Source organism: Bombina bombina, chromosome 4 (genome assembly GCF_027579735.1).
Source record: "Bombina bombina isolate aBomBom1 chromosome 4, aBomBom1.pri, whole genome shotgun sequence".
In the NCBI taxonomy this organism is placed as follows: domain Eukaryota; kingdom Metazoa; phylum Chordata; class Amphibia; order Anura; family Bombinatoridae; genus Bombina; species Bombina bombina.
In genome coordinates this window covers 664835337-664860435 of record NC_069502.1, presented here as the reverse complement: position 1 = coordinate 664860435, position 25099 = coordinate 664835337, and the positions used below count along the sequence as shown (strand labels likewise).

Genomic DNA, 25099 nt, shown 5'->3' with positions numbered 1-25099 from the left:
TTGAATAAATGTTCCCTTGATTTGATCTTGCTAGTGGTCGAGGAAGTCAGATGTCAGATGCAAAAAGCAAAGGATGATATCAGCATTTTGGAGGAAGTTAAAGGCCAGATCCTGATGCAGGACAAATCAGAGAACTGGATGGACAAGATTAACACACAACTACGGGAATACAACAATGCCTTAATTGCCTTCAAAAACAAAAAACTTGGTTATGTTATGGAGGATTATAAGGATAAAAAGGTTTACCGATGGACACTTGGACCGGTTGAAAGAGCCCAGTACCAGCCAAGAAGACAAAGAAGGTTTAGAACATATGCACACCGACAACTGAACACGGTGGATTCAAGTTCTGGCTCCGACACGGATTACTCGGGTGACCGGCCACAGGAGAATGAGAACCAGCACAGCACTCAGCCTTTTTTAGGCATTACCACCCGCTCCAGGGGAAGGGGCGAAGACCGCATACACGCAGGGGCGGATTTTGGAAGAAGACCCCCACTACCCCGCAGGAGGAGGAGGATGTAACGGTCAATCTTAGCCAGCATGTCCTGAATGACAACGAAAGGCGGGTACTTATGAAGGGCCTCTCCTTTGTACCCACAACTAAGGCTGATGACTTCACTACTTATATTGACAGTATGCGTTTCCAGAGGCAGCTGAAATTGGGTGACTTTTTCCAGGGAAAGGGATTGGAAGAAAACAGACACCCCTTTAAGAAACCAAGTACATTTGAACCACCCACGACGAATCCAAGTATTAGAACTTATACTCGCCTTATCCAACAAAGATTGAGACAGAGGGAGCAAGGCCTAACTAGAAATAATATGACAACAACTGACTGGGAAGCTGTTCAATCCCTTAGAAATGACTCTACCATTGTCATACGCCCAGCGGACAAGGGTGGTGCGGTTGTCCTGCAGGATTATCAAGATTATAAAACTGAAATAGATAAACAACTGGCGGATGTCTCAACCTACAAAGCCCTACCTTGTGACCCCACGATTACCTATAAAGCACGGATTGACTCAGTTATTGAACATGCAGCACAAATGAACTGGATAGACCCAACCACCAAGGAATGGCTAACCACTAACAACCCAGTCAGGCCTATTCTCTATACACTCCCCAAGATACACAAACAATTGGTACATCCACCTGGACGCCCCATTGTCTCAGCACGGGGGTCACTCCTACAACCCCTGGCTAAATATGTTGACTCTATGCTACAACCACTGGTTGTAAACATGCGCTCATACTTAAGAGACTCCACCACACTCATTGCATATCTCACTGACATATCTGACATAGAGCCAGGAGACGTGCTTGCCAGTCTTGACGTCACAAGCCTCTATACTATTATACCGCACGAAATGGGGATGGAGATAATTACCAACTGCCTTGAAAGATGCCCATATGTGGGTCCCCCTACCAGCTTTATTATTGAACTTCTATCTCTATGTCTTAAGCTGAACTACTTTAAATTCGAAAGGAGATTTTATCTTCAGCTCATGGGAACGGCCATGGGCTCGAATATGGCACCTGCTTTTGCAAACTTATTCATGGAACATGTGGAGGAAAAGGTGTTCAAGGTATATGACAATCAACAAGTACGCTTTTACAAGCGCTACATTGATGATATCGTTGTAGTCTGGAGAGGCACGATTGAGTCCTTTGGCGAGTGGGTCAAATCCCTGAACACAATAGGGGGACAGGTTCAATTGAAGGAAGTGTCCAGCTACAATGAAGTGGATTTCCTGGATCTAAGAATTTATAAGATAAACAACAGATTGGGTACCACCTTATTTAAAAAGTCTACCGACAGAAACACACTGCTACATGCTTCTAGTTACCATCCAAGATCACTCATAAAAGCCATCCCTAAGGCACAGCTGCTGAGAGTCATCCGCAATAACACATCAGAGGAAAACCGTGAGGTACAACTGAAAGAAATGGAATCACGGTTTTACAGCAGAGGATACAATGGTAACACTATAAAGGAAGCAAGGACCCAGTTGAGCATGAAAATGCCAAAAAGAGACCAACAGAACAGGATGAATTTTGTCACTGCATACACCCCTAGCACGAGAACACTAGGAGTTACTTTAAAAGAGAAATGGGATATTGTCCAGACTGATCCATCATTACCATACCACGACTATGGACCACCCAGAATTGGATATAAGAGGGGAAGAAACCTAAAAGACATCTTAATGAACACTGATCCAACTGATAGCTACAGCAAGGTCAAGACAAACACCAAAAGGGGCTCCTACAAGTGCCCGAGTTGTGTAACGTGTAACGCCATGCTGCAATGCAAGCAGTTCAAACATCCACACAATAACACAAGCTACAAGATCAAGCATTTCCTTACGTGTACCACAAAATTTGTGGTGTACATGCTGAATTGCAACTGTGGCCTATTCTATATAGGTAAGACGTCAGATGACATTAAGAAAAGGATGGCTAATCACAGGAGTGCCATCCGGACGGCAATTGAGAAAGGCAAGAGTGACCAACCGGTGGCCAGACATTTTATGGAGAAGGGTCACTCTGTGGCGGACCTGAGATTTAAACTCATCGATCATGTACCCCCAATGCCTAGGGGAGGTGACAGGGACACCCGTCTCCTACAGAAGGAGGCCGAGTGGATTTTCAAACTGGACACTATACACCCCAGAGGTTTGAACATGGGGATAGACTGGCATTGTTTTTTATGAACTGAGCTGTTTACGCTTCTAATGTATCTGGTTGTATCTTTCTAAGGGGATTAATATAGTTTGTACAGTATCTGATACTATGTATGCATTCTTTTATCCACAGTGGGTTCATGAAGTCTGGTTGCTGATTGGCTGTAGGCTCTGCCCATATTTACCCTCCAGGAGGGGTGCCCAATGGGTGTACCCTTATTTAGGTTGTTTCTGTTATGTACACTAGTGGATGTTACTTTTGATGCACACCGCAGTGTTGACACATCACTGAGTGCTGGTGCTATTAACCTTGCACTACGGAACCCTGTTAGCACTAGTATTTTCTGTACCTAGGGGGATGGGACCTGCCTGTACTATGTATTTATTCACATTAGTTTAGGGGTCTCTTTTCCTTTATAGCGATCCTTATAATTCTGGGCCACCGGACTCTAGCAAACCTGTAATCATAGCATCAGCCTGAAACATACTGTGACCGACATATCTTTTGACTTTGGACCCCTGCCCCCCTATCTCTTAGCAAAACTGTTACTCACACAGGGATAGGGGCTTGTCCCATACGGCCTATCAGGGACCTTGCCTTATACCAATAATAATTGACTGGGCATGGCTGACACGCATGCGCACACTTATAGACAACCTTTATGTGACCCTGTAAAATTGCCTATGCAGGGACAATAGGTGTCTTGACCGCAAGACCGGTGCTGACAGGTTAGAAAAGACAGACGCATATACCCATCTCATCGTGTATGTCAGACTGAACTAGCTGGGTTACTACACCTAAGTGGGTGACTCCTGATATCTGGGTATTAGGTGTGTTGTACTATCTTCTACTGCATATCCTGCTGCATTTATTACGTTCATGACCCGGACCCTTCCTTCCCTTAGTAGTACCTTGGGGCCCACCCTCTTACCATGCCATTTTAATAACTCTGTTTGTCCGGTGTGGGGGCTTGTCCTTTCTATCCTATTGGGTACCTAGCTGGAGCATTGGGGGCCGGACTGCGCCGGGTTTACACGCATGCGCATAACCCTTGTTGTTCCGCTAGTAACTGTGCTAGATTCAGCGCGAGGTTGGTCCGATGCTGAACAGGGTGACTACATAGGTCGTGCTACACTTTGTGCATGTAATACGGTCACATCGTTTGAGGTATCTGAATAACGAGTTTGCTGTTATTGGCGTCTATAGCATTAATGGTACACATGACCCTTGACTATGTAGTACGGGTATTATGAGTTAGGCATTAACTATAAGTGCATTACGTGAATTGCATTTCAATATGATGAGGTGCCGATGTTTAACTAAACGTTTTTTCAACCCCTTTTTTCTACACATTCTTGTTTTCCTGTACTTAGCTAATAATATTGTGATATGTCTCTTTAAAAGGACACACTGCCACTGGGGTATTAGAAGTACTAATATACAGCAGGTGTATTATGTGGTAGGATGATGTGTTGATTTGCTAATTGACCTGATGCTAATTAACCATAATGATCTGGTTTCTTTGATGTCATTGTTGCATTGGTAAATGTATTTACTTTGAACTGGTTGTTTGGTTGCTATGACAACCATTTTTGGCGGTTTTTTGCACTAGGGGGAGGGGTTTGTGTATGCTTAAATGTTTGCTTCACTTGTATGTTGTTGGTCTGATGAAGGGGAGCATTCCCCGAAACGTTACTGAATAAACTACTTGTTTTTTACTTAAGTCCAGAGAGTGCTGTTTCCTGTTTTGCTATATATATATATATATATATATATATATATATATATATATATATATATATATATATATACACGTGTGTGTGTTTGTGTGTGTACATTGGAGCCCTTTGCAGTTAAAAGTTAAGTAGATTAAAACATGAAAAAACATTTATGCAATATTCATTTTTAATAAAGGTTTTAACTATGTATTTACTGTAAATATTTCCCATTCATATGTTCTGCACATAGCAGAATATGTTCTAAGCATTTTTAAAGAGACATTCCTATATATATCTGCATATATCTATACCTGTATATAATCATTTATAAATATAGGTATAAATATATAATGTGCAAAAAAACATTATATATACAGGGAGTGCAGAATTATTAGGCAAGTTGTATTTTTGAGGATTAATTTTATTATTGAACAACAACCATGTTCTCAATTAACCCAAAAAACTCATTAATATCAAAGCTGAATAGTTTTGGAAGTAGTTTTTAGTTTGTTTTTAGTTATAGCTATTTTAGGGGGATATCTGTGTGTGCAGGTGATTATTACTGTGCATAATTATTAGGCAACTTAACAAAAAACAAATATATACCCATTTCAATTATTTATTTTTACCAGTGAAACCAATATAACATCTCAACATTCACAAATATACATTTCTGACATTCAAAAACAAAACAAAAACAAATCAGTGACCAATATAGCCACCTTTCTTTGCAAGGACACTCAAAAGCCTGCCATCCATGGATTCTGTCAGTGTTTTGATCTGTTCACCATCAACATTGCGTGCAGCAGCAACCACAGCCTCCCAGACACTGTTCAGAGAGGTGTACTGTTTTCCCTCCTTGTAAATCTCACATTTGATGATGGACCACAGGTTCTCAATGGGGTTCAGATCAGGTGAACAAGGAGGCCATGTCATTAGATTTTCTTCTTTTATACCCTTTCTTGCCAGCCACGCTGTGGAGTACTTGGACGCGTGTGATGGAGCATTGTCCTGCATGAAAATCATGTTTTTCTTGAAGGATGCAGACTTCTTCCTGTACCACTGCTTGAAGAAGGTGTCTTCCAGAAACTGGCAGTAGGACTGGGAGTTGAGCTTGACTCCATCCTCAACCCGAAAAGGCCCCACAAGCTCATCTTTGATGATACCAGCCCAAACCAGTACTCCACCTCCACCTTGCTGGCGTCTGAGTCGGACTGGAGCTCTCTGCCCTTTACCAATCCAGCCACGGGCCCATCCATCTGGCCCATCAAGACTCACTCATTTCATCAGTCCATAAAACCTTAGAAAAATCAGTCTTGAGATATTTCTTGGCCCAGTCTTGACGTTTCAGCTTGTGTGTCTTGTTCAGTGGTGGTCGTCTTTCAGCCTTTCTTACCTTGGCCATGTCGTATTGCACACCTTGTGCTTTTGGGCACTCCAGTGATGTTGCAGCTCTGAAATATGGCCAAACTGGTGGCAAGTGGCATCTTGGCAGCTGCACGCTTGACTTTTCTCAGTTCATGGGCAGTTATTTTGCGCCTTGGTTTTTCCACACGCTTCTTGCGACCCTGTTGACTATTTTGAATGAAACGCTTGATTGTTAGATGATCACGCTTCAGAAGCTTTGCAATTTTAAGAGTGCTGCATCCCTCTGCAAGATATCTCACTATTTTTGACTTTTCTGAGCCTGTCAAGTCCTTCTTTTGACCCATTTTGCCAAAGGAAAGGAAGTTGCCTAATAATTATGCACACCTGATATAGGGTGTTGATGTCATTAGACCACACCCCTTCTCATTACAGAGATGCACATCACCTAATATGCTTAATTGGTAGTAGGCTTTCGAGCCTATACAGCTTGGAGTAAGATAACATGCATAAAGAGGATGATGTGGTCAAAATACTCATTTGCCTAATAATTCTGCACTCCCTGTATATATATAAAAATAGAACATATTCTGCTATGTGAAATATACATATTTTCATGTTGGCTTAGCGCACTTAATAATATGGGATTGGGTTTGCAAGCGAGTTGGGTATAAGGTTTTCTTCCACTTTTTTTTGCGCCTTTGACTTCTATGGGGGAATAGATTATCACATGCACCAAAGTCTAAGTTTATTTTTTTGCACTTGTCGGGTAAGCGAGCGAGCGAGCGAAAACAGTTTACTTTCATCTCATAATACAAGCGCAACCTGAGGCGCATAAAAAGCTTACCTCTAGATGAGATAATACTCGAGCGGGAGCATTAAAAACGGCTCCACTAGTAATCTGGCCCTAATTACATTTATAGTTTAGTACACTCGGTTAATCCTCCCTCCCTCTAGTCCTGGGTGCCACCATATTGAAATCTATATTTCACTGCATTCCAGTGCTGCCCTTTTTGCACACAAGGAGTAGCACTCTTTCGGATATCTGCAGTGTAACGTAGGTTTTATAATGGCAGCACCCATTATTATTGGGAGGAACATAAAATGTATTAATTGTTTAGTGTCCCTTTAATGGAAATGGCAGTGAATAATCTTGTTAGGTTTGTTATAACCTTTGTTCCACTATTATCTTTACTATTATATCTATTATTATCTACTAATGTTTTACACTACTACATGCTATACTAACTTACTATTTTAGTAGCAATGCATTATTTTTTAATTTGTGACTTTTTTTCTGTCACACTTGAAGAACCAGCTGGAATAATCTTAACTGTTAAAAAAACCAATTAAGTCAAAAAAACTAACTCTGATGATTTATTAGTGTGAAATTATTATAGATATCTTTCATGAAATTACGTTAATATTTTCTTTATTTCCTTCATGTATGCACCCTTTCCTAAGCTGTGTTTGCTAGAATATACAAGGAAAACTAACTAGGCTATAGTTATACAAGAGTATTTTATGTGTATATTTTCATTTATTTTTTCACATCTTTTTAGGATATTACCAGAAATGTTATGTAGTTCCAATTTTAAATCATTTTTTATTACCGTGCTCTTTTGTTTTTTCACTCAGAGTTCTTATATTCATCATTTTGAAAGAAAATCAACAAATGAATAAAACATAAGAAGAAAAAAAAAAAAAACACAGCAATTTTAAGACAGACGTGATGGTTGTCCCAAGGTTGTACAACTAATGGGAACTGAACTTATAATCAGGTGCTAACAGGATTTGAGTTTGTAATTAGATATATCACACCTTTTTCTGCTCATCTGACACATACAGCAACAGAAAGAATTATCTAAACAAACTAGACAAACTTTTTAATCACTTAAATTACCATGTCCCTTTAATGATAGACTAGGTTGTATAGTGTGTGTGAAATTATTATGTTATCTCCATGGGGCCTATTTATCAAGCTCTGGATGGAGCTTGAGGGCCCGTGTTTCTGGCGAGCCTGCAGGCTCGCCAGAATCACCAGTTATGAAGCAGCGGTCTAAAGACCGCTGCTCCATAACCCTGTCCCCGTCTGCTCTGAGCAGGCGGACATACATCGTTGAAAATCAACCAGATCGAGTACAATCGGGTTGATTGACACCTCCCTGCTGGTGGCCGATTGGCTGTGAATCTGCAGGGGCGGCGTTGCACCAGCAGCTTACAAGAGCTGCTGGTGCAATGCTGAATACGGAGAGCGTATTGCTTTCCGCATTCAGCGAGGACTGTCGGATCAGGTCCGCCAGACCTTAGATAAATATTCCCCCATGCCTTACATTTATTTAAAATACCATGTAAGATGCTATTCATTTATGACGTTCGTTTACTTGCCATTTCTGTTTTTTCTTAAACAAGACAACACAGATATGATAGTTGTTTAAAAGCTGTACATTTAATTGGAACTAGACTTATAATCTTATTCTAAAAGAGGTTTCATGGTGTCAGTCCCACAGAACTGCAAAATAATTTACTGTAAAACAATGAACTACTTTTCAAAATGGACATAAGTTTTTATGCACAACAGGGATGTTGAATGAATCACATAAACAGGGACAACTGCTCATAAAGTTGCAGGGATATAGAGGTATACCTCACTTTACAGCGCTTCGCTAATACAGTGCTTTATGGAGCTGAAGTTCAGTACTGTAATCATTGTGTACTGTAATCAATGTGAGGTTGCGAGAAAAGTGACTGGCACCAGTTTGCTATGCTTAGATCACTCTGTTTACAGCATTACAGTGCAATCTGTGCTTCAGTGTTATAGCCTGGCAAATTGTACTACAGTAAATATTTTACAGGAACAGTCATTATTGAATGCTAATTAAATACTGTGCTGTGCTAGTGTTAAACTAAACATAGCGCTATTGCAACCCTAATATATGTTTGTTCAAACATTGTTTCAAGTTTTTAAACACACTGGTAAGTGAAAAGAAAGCTAAAAGGCGGTTTTCACTTTACAGCGGGGGTCCGGTCCATAACCCGCTGTATGAGCGGGGTATACCTGTAGCAGGATTAGAAACACAAACTACATGCAGTACGTACATCAAAACCTTCTTCATCTAAATAAACATAGGTTAACGCAAAAACAGAAAATCATAGGTGAAGATCCTGCAAAGGAAGCATGCTTGAACAGCCTTTGCACATTATACATAAATCTCATAAGGGCATAAAAAAACAACAGTAAAACTAATTTTGATATGTATGTACACTGTATAATCTATAAATCTATCTATCTATCTATCTACCTACCTACCTACCTATCTATCTATCTATCTATCTATCTATCTATCTATCTATCTATCTATCTATCTATCTATCTCTCTCTCTCTCTCTCACAATATTGGATTCTACACTATCTAATCTGCTCCACAAATTCATAGTGTATTTGATTACCTGTGTATATTGTTTGTTTAATGTTGTAAAAAATACGGTCTGGTTGAGGACCCATAGCGAGTCACAGAACTGGCATCAGCATGGATACTAATAAAGGTATTTGAGACATACATGTGGGCTTGGCATTTGGTAGTGGTACAGTTTCAGAAATAAGTAGCATGATTATTGATCATGTCCTTTCATTAAAGCTGGGCATTGTGCAAAAGGACTCTTACAACTTGAATCAAGATTGAATTATATACTAAAAATGGATGCACCAAAGAGACTATGCTGGTTTGGACCATAACAAATGATGATATAAAGCAGTGCTTCTGCCTCACAACAAAACGTGCCAGAATAGTTTAGTTCAATCATGGCTACTACTGATTTGTGCTTTACTTACTTTGCTTATTGTTCAGTCTAAGTTTTAATTGATTAATATAATTTATTATGCAACTGACTGGGAAAATAATATCTGTTTTTTTTTGTTAGATGATCATTATGTCACTGAGTCTAAATATACTCAGTGGGCCTTTTTGGTTCTTATCTACCATCAAATTCTATGTTTCTATGTTACAATATGCCTTTTAACAAAGAGTTTCTTTTTAATATGTCAATTTTAAACAGTTATTTTTACAACATTTCTTTCAGAAATGGAAACCCAGCATTTACTTCTGTTCATAGTCCATTAAGCCCTAAGAGTTTATTCATGGTCACCTACAAATGTGTGAGTCTGTACTCAGGGGTTGCAGACCAAACAGGCAGAGAAAGTTAAGAATAAATTAAAGGGACAGTCAAGTCCAAAAAAACTTTCATGGTTTACATATAGCATGTAATTTTAAACATCTTTCCAATTTACTTTTATCACAAATTTTACTTTGTTCTCTTGGTATTCTTAGTTGAAAGCTAAACCTAGGAGGTTCATATGCTAATTTCTTAGCCCTTGAAGGCCGCCTCTAATCTGAATGCATTATGACAGTTTTTCACCACTAGAGGGTGTAAGTTCATCTGTTTCATATAGATAATATTGAGCTCACGCATGTGAAGTTACCAAGGATTGAGCACTGATTGGCTAAAAATGCAAGTCTGCCAAAAAAACTAAAATAAAGGGGCAGTTTGCAGAGGCTTTGATACAAGGTAATTACAGAGGTAAAACAAGTATTATTATAACTGTGTTGGTTATGCAAAACTTGGGAATGGGTAATAAAGGGATTATCTATCTTTTTAAACAACAAAAATTCTAGTGTTGACGGTCCCTTTAAAGATTTTTGTCTTCCTCTGTCTGCATTAAACTTTTATATATAAATATATATATATATATATATATATATATATATATATATATATATATATATATATATATATATATATACACACACACATATATATATATATATATATATATACTCACTTGCCACTTTATTAGGTACACCTGTTCAATAGCTTGGTAATACAAATTGATAATCAGCCAATCACATGGCAGCAACTCAATGCATTTAGGCATCTAGATGTGGTGAAGACAACTTGCTGAAGTTCAAACTGAACATCAGATTGGGGAAGAAAGGGGATTTAAGTTCACTGTACTTCAATGGCCTCCACAGCACCAGATCTCAATCCAATAGAGCACCTTTGGGATGTGGTGGAACGGGAGATTTGCATCATGGATGTGCACCTGACAAATCTGCAGCAACTGCGCATTGCTATCATGTCAATATGGACATGACCTCTCTGACGAAGTGTGTTCACTCACACAAAACGCGTAAAAGGCACATTTGTTGTACTATATGGAGTTTCAATATGTCCTGTATGCACTGACTTCAATAAACACTTAATGATTTTTCATTTGCTGGATTGCTGCCTTCTTTCCTTTCATTGTTACATGTCAATATGGACCAAAATCTCTGAGGAATGTTTCCAACACCTTGTTGAATCTATGCCAGAAAGAATTAAGGCAGTTCTAAAGGCAAAAGGGGGTCCAACCCTGTACCTAATAAAGTGGCTGGTGAGTGTGTGTATATATATGTATATATATATGTATATATATATATATATATATATATATATATATATATATATATATATAGGTATATATATATATATATATATGTAAGAATGTAAGCCTAAGAGCCCAACTGCTTGCAGATCACCTTCATAAGAACTGACTACAACAGTGCGACTCTAGGCAGGGCCCTCTACCCATTTGATCTCTATAATTGCTACCTTGTATATTGCCTATGTTTATAGCGCTGCAGAATATGTTGGCGTTCTACAAATAACCAATAATATATATATATATATATATATATATATATATATATATATATACACACACACACATACACACACACACACACACATCTATGAGCAGAAAAAAAATGATCTATTCTTACCTCGAACCACTGGATGATTCAATAGTGTTTTCCTTCTGATCATTCAAAAGCATCTCGCTTACTTTGAACTGTGATTCTAAAAGTAGCAGGGTATTAAGGTTACAACACAGGACACTCAGCAATCTGTAAAAGCAAAAACAATCACACAATAATATTAGTTCAACAAAGTTATTTTAAATAGAGCATTAGCACAGAAAGTAAGTTAACTTGTTCATGTGTTTTCTTACATATACTACTTTAGAGATTGCTTAGTAAACCTTTGTGTTGTAGAAACATTATGCCAATTACCTAGCATCTGCAGGTTCAATTCTAATCACTGCAAGTTTCCTTGAGAAGTACATTGCAGAGAAATGCATGCTTTTTGTTTAGTTTTTTTTTGTTTTTTTGCAGGGTTTTTTAGTTCAAACCCATTCAAAAACTTTAGAAAACCCTTCTATAACTTTCATGGAGACAATTTGACACCTGTATTCCAACAAAAACACTTTTCCAAATATCTGTCAAATGATTTGTGGACTCTGCAAAATCTACACCTTTAAAATATATTTAGTCTTATTTTAGTGGATTTTTTTGGCTGTTTGCATAGCATTTTTTGTTTTTTTAATGTTACAATTAATAAACAGCTAGAACAGTGCTTTCCAAACTGTGTGTCTGGACACACTAGTGTGTCGGCAGCAGTGTGTAGGTGTGTCCCTGCTTCAGCACAAATTTTTTTAAATTTAAATTATTTTTTTTTTAAATTGTTTTTTGGTTTATGACTTTCCGCCTGCCTGCTACGCATATCACATGGTTGACACGTGATTGATACCTAGTGGGTCACAGATCATCTTAACCAATTGGCACAGCTCAATGGGAACTGAAACCATTGTCTCCTGACTGCACGTGTAGTCTCCTTAATTGGCTCCTGACTGCAAGTGTAGCCAGTGAGTGGGACAGCCGTGTGTTTGCAGCGTGGGCAGTAGTCAGTCGGACTCGCAGAGCTCTGAGAGTGGCAGCTTAAATGCTGAGCTGAAGTCAGTGGGATTTTTTTGCAACTAGCTCCCAGTAGTGCCTTGCTTCTCCTGCTCTTGATATATGGATAGGAAGTGGAAGTTTAAAAATGCTTGATGATGAAATGTGAGTGTCTTTATCTAATATTACACCAAATATTCAGAAACTGTGTTCATCCCATCAACCTCATATATCCCATTAAAATAGTAAGTAGCTATTGGTGTTATTAAACTTTTTTTAATTCTTGCACATACATACTGTTACTTGTAAATGCATTTTGTTATTATATACTTTATGTATGTGTCCGTATCTTTTAAAACAAGTTAGTTTAACCTCCTTTTTGCTAGTACAACTGAATTACTGTGTCGCAAAATAATGTAGGTCTACAAAGTGTGTCACCAACATGAAAAGTTTGGAAAGCTCTGAGCTAGAATATGAGTTTTGAGCGCTGTATGGAAATTTAAAGACCGCAACATTTTTGGTGTTATTTCACCTCCCTATAGTGCTGTTATTACAAGTTTTAAAAAAGCAGGCTTGCTCGGGCGATATGGTTGCATTGAGCTCCATACCGCACCGAAATCAAGTGCTGCTTTGACGTGCTCGTGCACGATTTCCCCATAGACATCAATGGGGAGAGCCAGCAAAAAAAAAGCCTACAATCGCAGAAACAAAAGCTCCATAACGCAGCCCCATTAATGTCTATAGGGAAATAAAAAGTTAAGTTTAAACCTAACACCCTAACATAAACTCTGAGTCCAAACACCCCTAATCTGCTGCCCCTAACATCACCGCCACCTACACTACAGTTATTAACCCCTAATCTGCCACCCCTGATATCACCGCCACCTACATTACAGTTATTAACCCCTAATCTGCCGCCCCTGATATCGTCGCCTGTTTGGAACAGTCAATAGAATGAGAGCTCAATCCTATTGGCTGATTGTATCAGCCAATAGGATGAAAGCTCAATCCTATTGGCTGATTGCAACAGCCAATATGATTTTTTTCCCCTTTAATTCCTATTGGCTGATAGAAATCTTTCAGCCAATAGGAATGTAAGGGACGCCATCTTTGATGATGTCACTGAAAGGGAACCTTCAGTTTACGGCGACGGCCATAAGAAGAGGATGCTCCGCGCTGGATGTGTTGAAGATAGACCCGCTCCGTGCCGTATGGATGAAGATAGAAGATGCCATCTGGATGAAGACTTCGCCGGCTGGATGAGGATGGATGTCCGGACTTCGATAACTGTAAGTGGATCGTCGTGGGTTAGTGTTACGTTTTTTAAAGGGTTTTTTGGGTGTTTTTTTTAGGTTAGGGTTTTGGGCAATGTAAAAGAGCTAAATGCCCCTTTAAAGGCAATGCCCATCCAAATGCCCTTTTCAGGGCAATGTTTAGCTTAGGTTTATTTAGATAGGTTTTTATTTGAGGGGTGTAGGCAAGGGGTTTTTTATTTGGGGGGGGGCTTTTTATTTTTATAGGGCTATTAGATTAAGAGTAATTCGTTTTTATTTTTGATGTGTTTTTTTATTTTTTGTAATTTAGTATTTTTTTTTTTTTGTAAGCTAGAAAATTGTATTTTAATAATTTATTTTATTTTATTGTAATGTTAGTTTTTAGTGTAAGGTAGCTAAGGTTTTATTTTACAGGTAACTTTGTATTTATTTTAAACTAGGTAGCTAGTAAATAGTTCATAACTATTTCCTAACTAGTCTACCTAGTTAAAATAAATACAAACTTACCTGTGAAATAAAAATAAAACCTAAGATAGCTACAATGTAACTATTAGTTATTTTGTAGCTAGCAGGTAAGTTTGTATTTAGTTTTAAAAAGGAATTATGTAGTTAATAATTGTAAGGTTTATTTAGATTTATTTTAATTATATTTAAGTTAGGGGGTGTTAGGGTTAGGGTTACGTTAGCTTTAATCTTAGGGTTAATATATTTATGTAGAGTTAGTGATGTAGGAGGTCAGATGTTTAGGGGTTAATTTATTTTAGTATATTTCGTTGTGGGGGGCTTGCGGTTTAGTGGTTAATAGGTTTATTATAGAGGCGTTTGGGGTGGGTGGACGGCAGATTAGGCGTTAATAATCTTTAAATAGTGTTTGCAATGCTTGAGGGCAACGGTTTAGGGGTTAATAGCTTTGTTAAAGTGGCAACGATTTTGGGGACCGTCGGAATAGGGGTTAATAAAAAATTTTTAGTGCCGGTGATGTCCGGAGCGGAAGATTAGGGGTTAATAATTTTATTTTAGCGTTTGCGATGCGGGAGGTTTAGGGGTTAATAGGTAGTTTATGGGTGTTAGTGTACCTTTTTTTTTTATTCAACTGTTTTTATTAAGTTTTTAAAACAGGAGTACAGAGAAAACAGTTGTACATATAGTTTACAACAAAAAGAAAAGACAAGGCTGCAGTGGTGACACAAAATCAAGGCAAATTACTATATATATATATATATAGATGTTGATCATATTCGTAGGAAGACACTAACGGCTAGATTTAGAGTTTTGTCGGTAAGGACCTGCGTAGCTAACGCTGGCTTTTTTCTGGCCGCACCTTTAAAATAACTCTGGTATTGAGAGTCCATATAATGTCAGCGTATGCTGATGGAATCAGCCAATCAGAATCAAGTTCAATCCAATTGGCTGATCCAATCAGCCAATCAGATTGAGCTCGCATTCTATTGGCCGTTCCAATCAGCCAATAGAATGCGAGCTCAATCTGATTGGCTGATTCAATCAGCCAATCAGATTTTTCCTACCTTAATTCCGATTGGCTGATAGAATCCTATCAGCCAATCGGAATTCGAGGGACGCCATCTTGGATGACGTAATTTAAAGGAACCGTCATTCGTCGTTCAGTCGTCGGCCAGGATGGATGTTCCGCGTCGGAAGTCTTCAGGATGCTGCCGCTCCACTCCGGATGGATGACGATAGAAGATGCCATCTGGATGAAGACTTCGCCGGCTGGATGAGGATGGATGTCCGGACTTCGATAACTGTAAGTGGATCGTCGTGGGTTAGTGTTAGGTTTTTTAAAGGGTTTTTTGGGTGTTTTTTTTAGGTTAGGGTTTTGGGCAATGTAAAAGAGCTAAATGCCCCTTTAAAGGCAATGCCCATCCAAATGCCCTTTTCAGGGCAATGTTTAGCTTAGGTTTATTTAGATAGGTTTTTATTTGAGGGGTGTAGGCAAGGGGTTTTTTATTTGGGGGGGGGCTTTTTATTTTTATAGGGCTATTAGATTAAGAGTAATTCGTTTTTATTTTTGATGTGTTTTTTTATTTTTTGTAATTTAGTATTTTTTTTTTTTTGTAAGCTAGAAAATTGTATTTTAATAATTTATTTTATTTTATTGTAATGTTAGTTTTTAGTGTAAGGTAGCTAAGGTTTTATTTTACAGGTAACTTTGTATTTATTTTAAACTAGGTAGCTAGTAAATAGTTCATAACTATTTCCTAACTAGTCTACCTAGTTAAAATAAATACAAACTTACCTGTGAAATAAAAATAAAACCTAAGATAGCTACAATGTAACTATTAGTTATTTTGTAGCTAGCAGGTAAGTTTGTATTTAGTTTTAAAAAGGAATTATGTAGTTAATAATTGTAAGGTTTATTTAGATTTATTTTAATTATATTTAAGTTAGGGGGTGTTAGGGTTAGGGTTACGTTAGCTTTAATCTTAGGGTTAATATATTTATGTAGAGTTAGTGATGTAGGAGGTCAGATGTTTAGGGGTTAATTTATTTTAGTATATTTCGTTGTGGGGGGCTTGCGGTTTAGTGGTTAATAGGTTTATTATAGAGGCGTTTGGGGTGGGTGGACGGCAGATTAGGCGTTAATAATCTTTAAATAGTGTTTGCAATGCTTGAGGGCAACGGTTTAGGGGTTAATAGATTTGTTAAAGTGGCAACGATTTTGGGGACCGTCGGAATAGGGGTTAATAAAAATTTTTTAGTGCCGGTGATGTCCGGAGCGGAAGATTAGGGGTTAATAATTTTATTTTAGCGTTTGCGATGCGGGAGGTTTAGGGGTTAATAGGTAGTTTATGGGTGTTAGTGTACCTTTTTTTTTTATTCAACTGTTTTTATTAAGTTTTTAAAACAGGAGTACAGAGAAAACAGTTGTACATATAGTTTACAACAAAAAGAAAAGACAAGGCTGCAGTGGTGACACAAAATCAAGGCAAATTACTATATATATATATATATATATATAGATGTTGATCATATTCGTAGGAAGACACTAACGGCTAGATTTAGAGTTTTGTCGGTAAGGACCTGCGTAGCTAACGCTGGCTTTTTTCTGGCCGCACCTTTAAAATAACTCTGGTATTGAGAGTCCATATAATGTCAGCGTATGCTGATGGAATCAGCCAATCAGAATCAAGTTCAATCCGATTGGCTGATCCAATCAGCCAATCAGATTGAGCTCGCATTCTATTGGCCGTTCCAATCAGCCAATAGAATGCGAGCTCAATCTGATTGGCTGATTCAATCAGCCAATCAGATTTTTCCTACCTTAATTCCGATTGGCTGATAGAATCCTATCAGCCAATCGGAATTCGAGGGACGCCATCTTGGATGACGTAATTTAAAGGAACCGTCATTCGTCGTTCAGTCGTCGGCCAGGATGGATGTTCCGCGTCGGAGGTCTTCAGGATGCTGCCGCTCCACTCCGGATGGATGACGATAGAAGATGCCTCTTGGATGAAGACTTCAATCGGATGGAAGACCTCTTTTGCCCCGCTTGGATGAAGACTTCTACCGGATGGAGGACCTCTTCTTGCTCCGCTTGGATGAAGAATTTGGCTCGGCAGGGTGAAGACGACTCAAGGTAGGGAGATCTCCAGGGGCTTAGTGCTAGGTTTATTTAAGGGGGGTTTGGGTTAGATTAGGGGTATGTGGGTGGTGGGTTGTAATGTTGGGGGGGGTATTGTATGTTTTTTTTTACAGGCAAAAGAGCTGAACTTCTTGGGGCATGCCCCGCAAAGGGCCCTGTTCAGGGCTGGTAAGGTTAAAGAGCTTTGAACTTTAGTAATTTAGAATAGGGTAGGGCATTTATTTTATTTTGGGGGGCTTTGTTATTTTATTAGGGGGCTTAGAGTAGGTGTAATTAGTTTAAAATTGTTGTAATATATTTCTAATGTTTGTAAATATTTTTTTATTTTTTGTAACTTAGTTCTTTTTTATTTTTTGTACTTTAGTTAGTTTATTTCATTGTATTTATTTGTAGGAATTGTATTTAATTTATTTATTGATAGTGTAGTGTTAGGTTTAATTGTAGATAATTATAGGTATTTTATTTAATTAATTTATTGATAGTGTAGTGTTAGGTTTAATTGTAACTTAGGTTAGGATTTATTTTACAGGTATATTTGTAATTATTTTAACTATTTTAGCTATTAAATAGTTCTTAACTATTTAATAGCTATTGTACCTGGTTAAAATAAATATTAATCCTAAAATAGCTATAATATAATTATAATTTATATTGTAGCTATATTAGGGTTTATTTTACAGGTAAGTATTTATCTTTAAATAGGAATAATTTATTTAATAAGAGTTAATTAATTTCGTTAGATAAAATTTTTATTTAACTTAGGGGGGGGGGGGTGTTAGTGTTAGGGTTAGACTTAGCTTTAGGGGTTAATACATTTATTAGAATAGCGATGAGCTCCAGTCGGCAGATTAGGGGTTAATAATTGAAGTTAGGTGTCGGCGATGTTAGGGAGGGCAGATTAGGGGTTAATACTATTTATTATAGGGTTAGTGAGGCGGATTAGGGGTTAATAACTTTATTATAGTAGCGCTCAGGTCCGCTCGGCAGATTAGGGGTTAATAAGTGTAGGCAGGTGGAGGCGACGTTGAGGGGGGCAGATTAGGGGTTAATAAATATAATATAGGGGTCGGCGGTGTTAGGGGGCAGCAGATTAGGGGTACATAGCTATAATGTAGGTGGCGGCTCTTTGCGGTCGGCAGATTAGGGGTTAATTATTGTAGGTAGCTGGCGGCGACGTTGTGGGGGGCAGGTTAGGGGTTAATAAATATAATATAGGGGTCGGCGGTGTTAGGGGCAGCAGATTAGGGGTACATAAGGATAACGTAGGTGGCGGTTGGCAGATTAGGGGTTAAAAAAAATTAATCGAGTGGCGGCGATGTGGGGGGACCTCGGTTTAGGGGTACATAGGTAGTTTATGGGTGTTAGAGTACAGTAGTTAAGAGCTTTATGAACCGGCTTTAGCCCAGAAAGCTCTTAACTACTGACTTTTTTCTGCGGCTGGAGTTTTGTCGTTAGAATTCTAACGCTCACTTCAGACACAACTCTAAATACCGGAGTTAGAAAAATCCCATTGAAAAGATAGGATACGCAATTGACGTAAGGGGATCTGCGGTATGGAAAAGTCGCGGCTGAAAAGTGAGCGTTAGACCCTTTTTTGACTGACTCCAAATACCGGAGGTAGCCTAAAACCAGCGTTAGGAGCTTCTAACGCTGGTTTTCACGGCTACCGCCAAACTCCAAATCTAGGCCATAGTTTACTTCAACCAAAGAAATACGGCTATACAAAGCAGTGAGTTTTCGTCCCATAATCTGGAAGGGCGACATTGTGTTACACATTTTAAGGTTAGTAATACAGTGACATTGGACCCATGTTATGGTTTCCTTTGTTCCCAAATGTATAAAATATCTGCAATAAAGTCTTGTTTGCCTAAAAAGGTGTAGTGTATTTTTTCTAAAGATAAGATAGTGTCTACTTCTCTCTGCCACATGGAGAGATTAGGAGTTTGTGTTGACTTCAAAAACCTGGGTATAAGGCGTTTGGCACAATTGAGCATGCACCAAAATAGTTGTCTACAATAAATGCAGGGTATGGGGGGAGTGTTGTGTAGAAGGACTACACTAGAAGAGAGTGTGATACTGAGTCCCAATTTATTGTTAATACATTTGGTAATATCCTTCCAATACATTTGTAGGAGGGGACATGCCCACCAGATATGGGAAAGAGTTCCTGTTCCGCCACAATGTCACCAACATAGAGAGGAGGAGTTTGGGTAAATACTATGTAGTCAATGTGGGGTTAGGTACCATCTGGATAATAGCTTGTAGTTCATTTCTGCGAACATTAATGAAGGGGATTATTTTTTTTGTTTCCACAAAAATGTGGCTCCATTGAGTTTCAGTTAGGGTGATATTAAGCTCTCTTTCCCATTTAGCTATATATGAAGGTTGTTTGGCTGGGTATGAGCCTCTAAGTAGTTTGTATATGATGGAAATGTTTAGCCAGCTTACCGCTGATTTAATCAACGCTGGTATCGAGGTGAGATGTGGAGCTAAATTTTGCTCAACGCTCACTTTTCTGAGGCTAAAGCCGGCTTGCAGAAAACTCATAATACCAGCATTGTTTAAAGGGAGCGGTAAGAAAAAAAGGAGCGTTAGCACCGCACAGCCTTACCGACAAAACTCGTGATCTAGCCGATGGTGAGTTTGGAGTCAGATTGTGAGGTTGGGAGATTATATAAGGAAGAGTAGTAGTCTGTAAATTGATTGACTATTTCAGTATTTTTAGACAGTGAGTATCCAAAGGGACCCGCAATTTTCGAGATAAAGGTTTTATATCTCCTTTTTTAAGAGATCTGGCCAGTAAGCGACCAGTTTTATTGCTTTCAATGTAGAATTTAGATTTGGATATAAGTGCACGTAAATGAGCGTTTTTAATTAGGTGTTGATTGAGAGCATCCCTATCCTGTTGTGACTGCAAAAGGAGCTGAGGAGAGAGGGGACTTTGTTTAAGTGCTTTTTCGCTACTCTGAAAGTTAGTCATTAAGGATAGACATTGATCTGCCCTTTGTTTGCGTATGTTGTGTGCGATTTAGGATCGCTCCTCTGATATAGCACTTAAAAGCCTCCCAATTATTAGTTACAGAGGTTGCAGTGGGGTCATTAAAGTTGAAATATTCAGTCATTTTTTATACTATGACAGTGGTTATAAGCGGGTCTGAGAATATGTGTTCATTAAGTCTCCAGTGTTGCTGGTGATGAGGCCTAGAGGACCATGAGAAGGTGGAGCATACCATATTGTGATCGGACCAAGAGGTATGGTGGAGCCTAGAGTCCATTAGGGTAGTTAAAGTATTTTGGTCACAAATAATGTAATCTAAACGGCAGTATGATCGTTGCAGGTGGGAAAAAAATGTAAAGTCCTTTGTGGTGGCATGCATAATTCTCCATGTGTCAAAAAAGGGTATTGTTCTGAGAGCTTGCCAATTAGCCTTAATCTTGTTATACCGCATATAAGATTTACCTGTAGATGTGTCTAGAGCTGGATTAATCAGAAAGTTAAAGTCACCCCCACAATTATTGGGCCTTTGGAGATATCCACTAATTTATTGGTCACTGAGCAAAAGAAGGAGGGGGAGGGGCAATTTGGGGCATATACATTGGCCAAAGTTAGGGGTCTACCATAGTATAGTCCTACCAGGATTAATATCCTTCCTGGTCTTGGTATTTATGTAAGAGAAGGAAGAGAGAGCCCCTCCTAAAAGATAAACCCTTAACATTTTGTGAGGCGATTTTAAATTGGCTTACTGCAGGATGTTATGCCATGTATTCCTAAGTGAGGTAGTAGATGCTGGGTGTATTTTGAGTGCATGAAAAAGGAGGTGTCACCACTGCTTGGTAGGTATATTCTGTACAGAGAGCTAGCTGGCCCGTAGTCAGAGAGACAAACAAGCACTGAACTTTTAGAGGAAAGGAGGGTTAGGAAGGAGAGTTAGGGGGAACGAAGGGGATGGAGAGAGGGGAGGAAAGGTACCTGGCGGGGATTAATCCGACAGGAAAAAATGAGAATAGTGTGTAAGAAAGGAAATAGAATAACAAGGGGAAGTACAGCCCAACGGAGCCCTCCCCATATTTACTTATGTAATAAAGGACATTTAAACAACATTAAAACACGTGTTCTGTTAGGGGAATATAGAATAGCCCAACCTGAGTCATGATGGATAATGATAAAACAAGCATGACCTCTGTGTCGCGTAAGTGGGCAAGTAGAAGTGTCTGCATCAACAGGGAACAAATGTTAATAGTAGTGGATTCTCAGACCGCAAAAAATCAATATGCACTTCAACAACAGTGTCCAAAAGTAAATAACCTAAAAAGAAAAACTAAACATGTAAGCATTGGAAAAACTACAGGTGCTCATTGTTTTCAGATTGGTCATATTGACTAGGAGAGTCACAAAGTCAATAAGCTAGTTTAAGCAGCAGTCTCTTTATATGAGAATACAGTAGAACAAGTGTTAACAGTATTTGTTGCTCAGACTGCAAATAAATCACGGCCCGGAGTCAAATAGAAAAAATAATATAATGTGTAGGATATAGTAACTCAATATGCACTTCAATAACGGTGTTCAAAAGTGGATAACCTGAAAAGAAAGGCTAAACATGTTAACATGAGAAAAACAACGGGTGCTCATTGATTTCAGATTGGTCATATTGACCAGGAGAGTAGAGTCCCAAAGTCAATAAGCTAGTTTAAGCAGCAGTCTCTTTATATGAGAGTCAATTTTCAAAACAAGCAGTGTAATTTGCGGGGTTCAGGTACCCTGCCTACCACACTCACGGAATCCTGAGAGAGCAGTTCACCATATTAGGAAATGTCCAACAGCCTATTTGGATCAGGACTTTGTTTCTTTTTAGCTTGCTTGCTGGCAATCTCAGACCATAACCTTCTTTGTGGTTTTGCAGGCAGTGTTGTGGCTTTTGGCGGTGGGGGATCCGATGCCTCTGGGAGCGGGAGATCAAGTTGCCTGCAGAAATCGGGTATACCAGCAGGGTTATGACATTCATGACGCCTTCCATCTTTAATGATTTGCAAAGACACTGGAAAACCCCATCTAAAAGGTATCTTTAGTGAGCGTAGATGGTTAGTAAAGAAAGCAAATTCTCTTCTAAGTAACAGTGTTCGTGTCGAGAGGTCCTGGTATATTTGAATTTTAGCGCCTAAAAAAAAAAAAAAGGATGGTTGAGCTCTGGCTAGCTGAAAGATCTTTTCTCTGTCTCTGTAGCTTTGAAAACACACAATGATGTCCCTGTGAGGCTAGTTATATCTGGGCTTTGGGCGTAAAGCGCAGTTGTCCCTTTCAAGGGTTTTCTCCTCAAACACCCTTTGATTAGCAATGGCCATAACTTAATACAGGTTTTGCAGATGCTCGTGTGTATCTTCTCTGCGCACTGACTCAGTTACACCCCGGAATCAGAGATTATTCCACCGTGTTCTGTTTTCTATATCGTTTAACTTGTTCTCCACTTCAATGATTGTAGCTTGTTGTGTATCAATGGAGTGAGACATGTCTGACATTTCTTTGGTCAGCTCCTCTCCGTCTTCTTCCAAGACTTCCACTCGGTGACCCAGGTCATTTATATCTTTTTTCAAGTTCGCACATTCAGATTTAATGCAGGACTTTTTATAAGGGCTTCCATGACCTTCAAGGTTACTGGTTCGTCTGTATTTTGCCCCTGTAAAGTAGATAGAGTAGCGGACACCTGAGAGGCGTCCAGGTTATCTAACATAGATTCATCGTCACTACCACCTTGAGAAATCTCTGCTTTTTTCAAACGTTCTGCGCTCTTAAAAAAGGTGTTGACCGTGGAGGCAGTGGTGCCAGGCTTCAGGTCTTTGTCTAGCTTAGCATTCCTCCACAGTGCCATTTTGAGCTCTGTGGGCCGGTGTGCTCCAGCTGGGGTGTCGGGCAGAGATATGGTTCACTGTAATAGGCGTCCCAAGTGGTGATACTTTATCTGATTATCGGAGACCTAAGCAGAAAGCAGAGACAGTGCGTGTGACAAAGAAAGGTGCACAAAAACTGCAGGATGGAAATAAACCACTACCCTTATTTTCCCCTTTTCACTTTTTGAGTTCACCCCTTATTGTAGATAAGTAGGCAGAGCTGTCGTAGACAAGTCTGAGTGTAAGCATCATGTGGTTATATAGAGGGTTCCAGGAACTGTAAGCACATATTGAATCCAGTGTAGGTAGCCATTACACAATGTGAATCAAAGCTGCTTAGAAAGGAACAACAATAACAGCATTTATGATGAGGAGAGATAAGTGCCCAAGGTACTATGTACTATAAAACTGGAACATTGCTATGTTGTATATTATAGTAAGAGCATTGCAAGAGGTACTAAGGAACTGGAGTTGCTTGGGGCTGTATTTGGAAGTGCTTTGTAGAAAATAAAGTTTTTATCACAGTCTCACCCCTAAAATGGCATTTCAAAGCAAAGGTGCATCATGCATTAAGCTCTGTTGTGTCGAGCAGGCTCTGGGCTGATGTCCGGCTTTGTCTAAGGAGCCAGGAGCCGTTGGATTGTGCTCCGGACGGGTCTTACCCTCTGCAGAGCTCTGAGGTGAGGGGCTGACGTTCCTGGCAGTGTGAAGCTTTGACTACAGGGGCGTCCAGTTTGCTGATCACATTGGGGCCAAAAGGTGCCTTTTCGCTCACTGACACGGTGGATGCAAGGTCCGTTTTTTGTCCTGGGCACTTTCCCCCTAAAGTTCAGTTGCCCAAGTTGCGGATATCAAGCCTAGGAGAAGGCTCAGTTGTTGCCGGTTCCAGAGCTCTAGTGTGGTGCGGCCATTTAGTACGCCCACACGCTCCGCCCCCCCCCCCTAAACACAGTTAGTGTACTTTTTAACACTTTAGTTATGAGTTTTATGCTACAGAATTATAACGTAAAACTCATAACTACTGACTTTAGTTGGCGGTACGGATCTTGTCAGTATAGGGTGTACCACTCACTTTTTGGCCTCCCAGGCAAACTCGTAATACCGGCGCTATGGGAGTCCCATTGAAAAATGACTTTTTTTAAAAGTGCGGTACTGACGTTGCGTGACGGACAAAAAGGTGTGCGGTACACCTATACCTACAAGACTTGTAATAGCGGCGTTAGGGAAAAAGCAGCATTATGGGTCATAACTATGCTATTTGACTCATAACGCAAAACTCGTAATCTAGCTGAAAGTTAATAAACTGCATAGCTTTTGTTAAAAAATAAAGTTCAAATAATGCTTTAAACTATAAAATTAATTCATATTATTGGGTATTGGTAAGTTAAAGGGACACCAACATTTTTATTGTTTAAAAAGATAAATCTCTTTATTACCCATATCCCAGTTTTGCATAAACCACATATATTAATACACTTTTTACCTCTGTGATTGCCTTGTATCTAAGTCTCTGTAGACTGCCCCTTATTTCAGTTCTTTTGACAGACTTGCATTTTAGCCGATCAGTGCTGACTCGTTAAAAACTCCACAGGAGTGAGCACAACATTACACATATGACATACATCAACTAGCAGTGTCTAACTGTGAAAAATTGTCAAAATGCACTAAGATAAGAGGCGGCCTTCAAGAGCTTAGAAATTAGCATATGAGCTTACATAGTTTTAGCATTAAACAAAGAAAACCAAGAAAACAAATCAAATTTAATGATAAAAGTAAATTAAAAAGTTGTTTAAAATTGAA

The 25099-nt window shown here is 39.1% G+C and overlaps 1 protein-coding gene across 1 annotated transcript in view; it reads right to left on the bottom strand.

Moving 5' to 3' along the window:
* Positions 1–25099, bottom strand: part of TBC1D32 (TBC1 domain family member 32) — a 695824-nt gene that overhangs the window by 174021 nt on the left and 496704 nt on the right. Inside the window, exon 24 of the mRNA XM_053710787.1 lies at positions 11591–11713. Coding sequence (XP_053566762.1) covers positions 11591–11713 — 123 coding nt within the window. The remainder of the gene's footprint in view (positions 1–11590; positions 11714–25099) is intronic.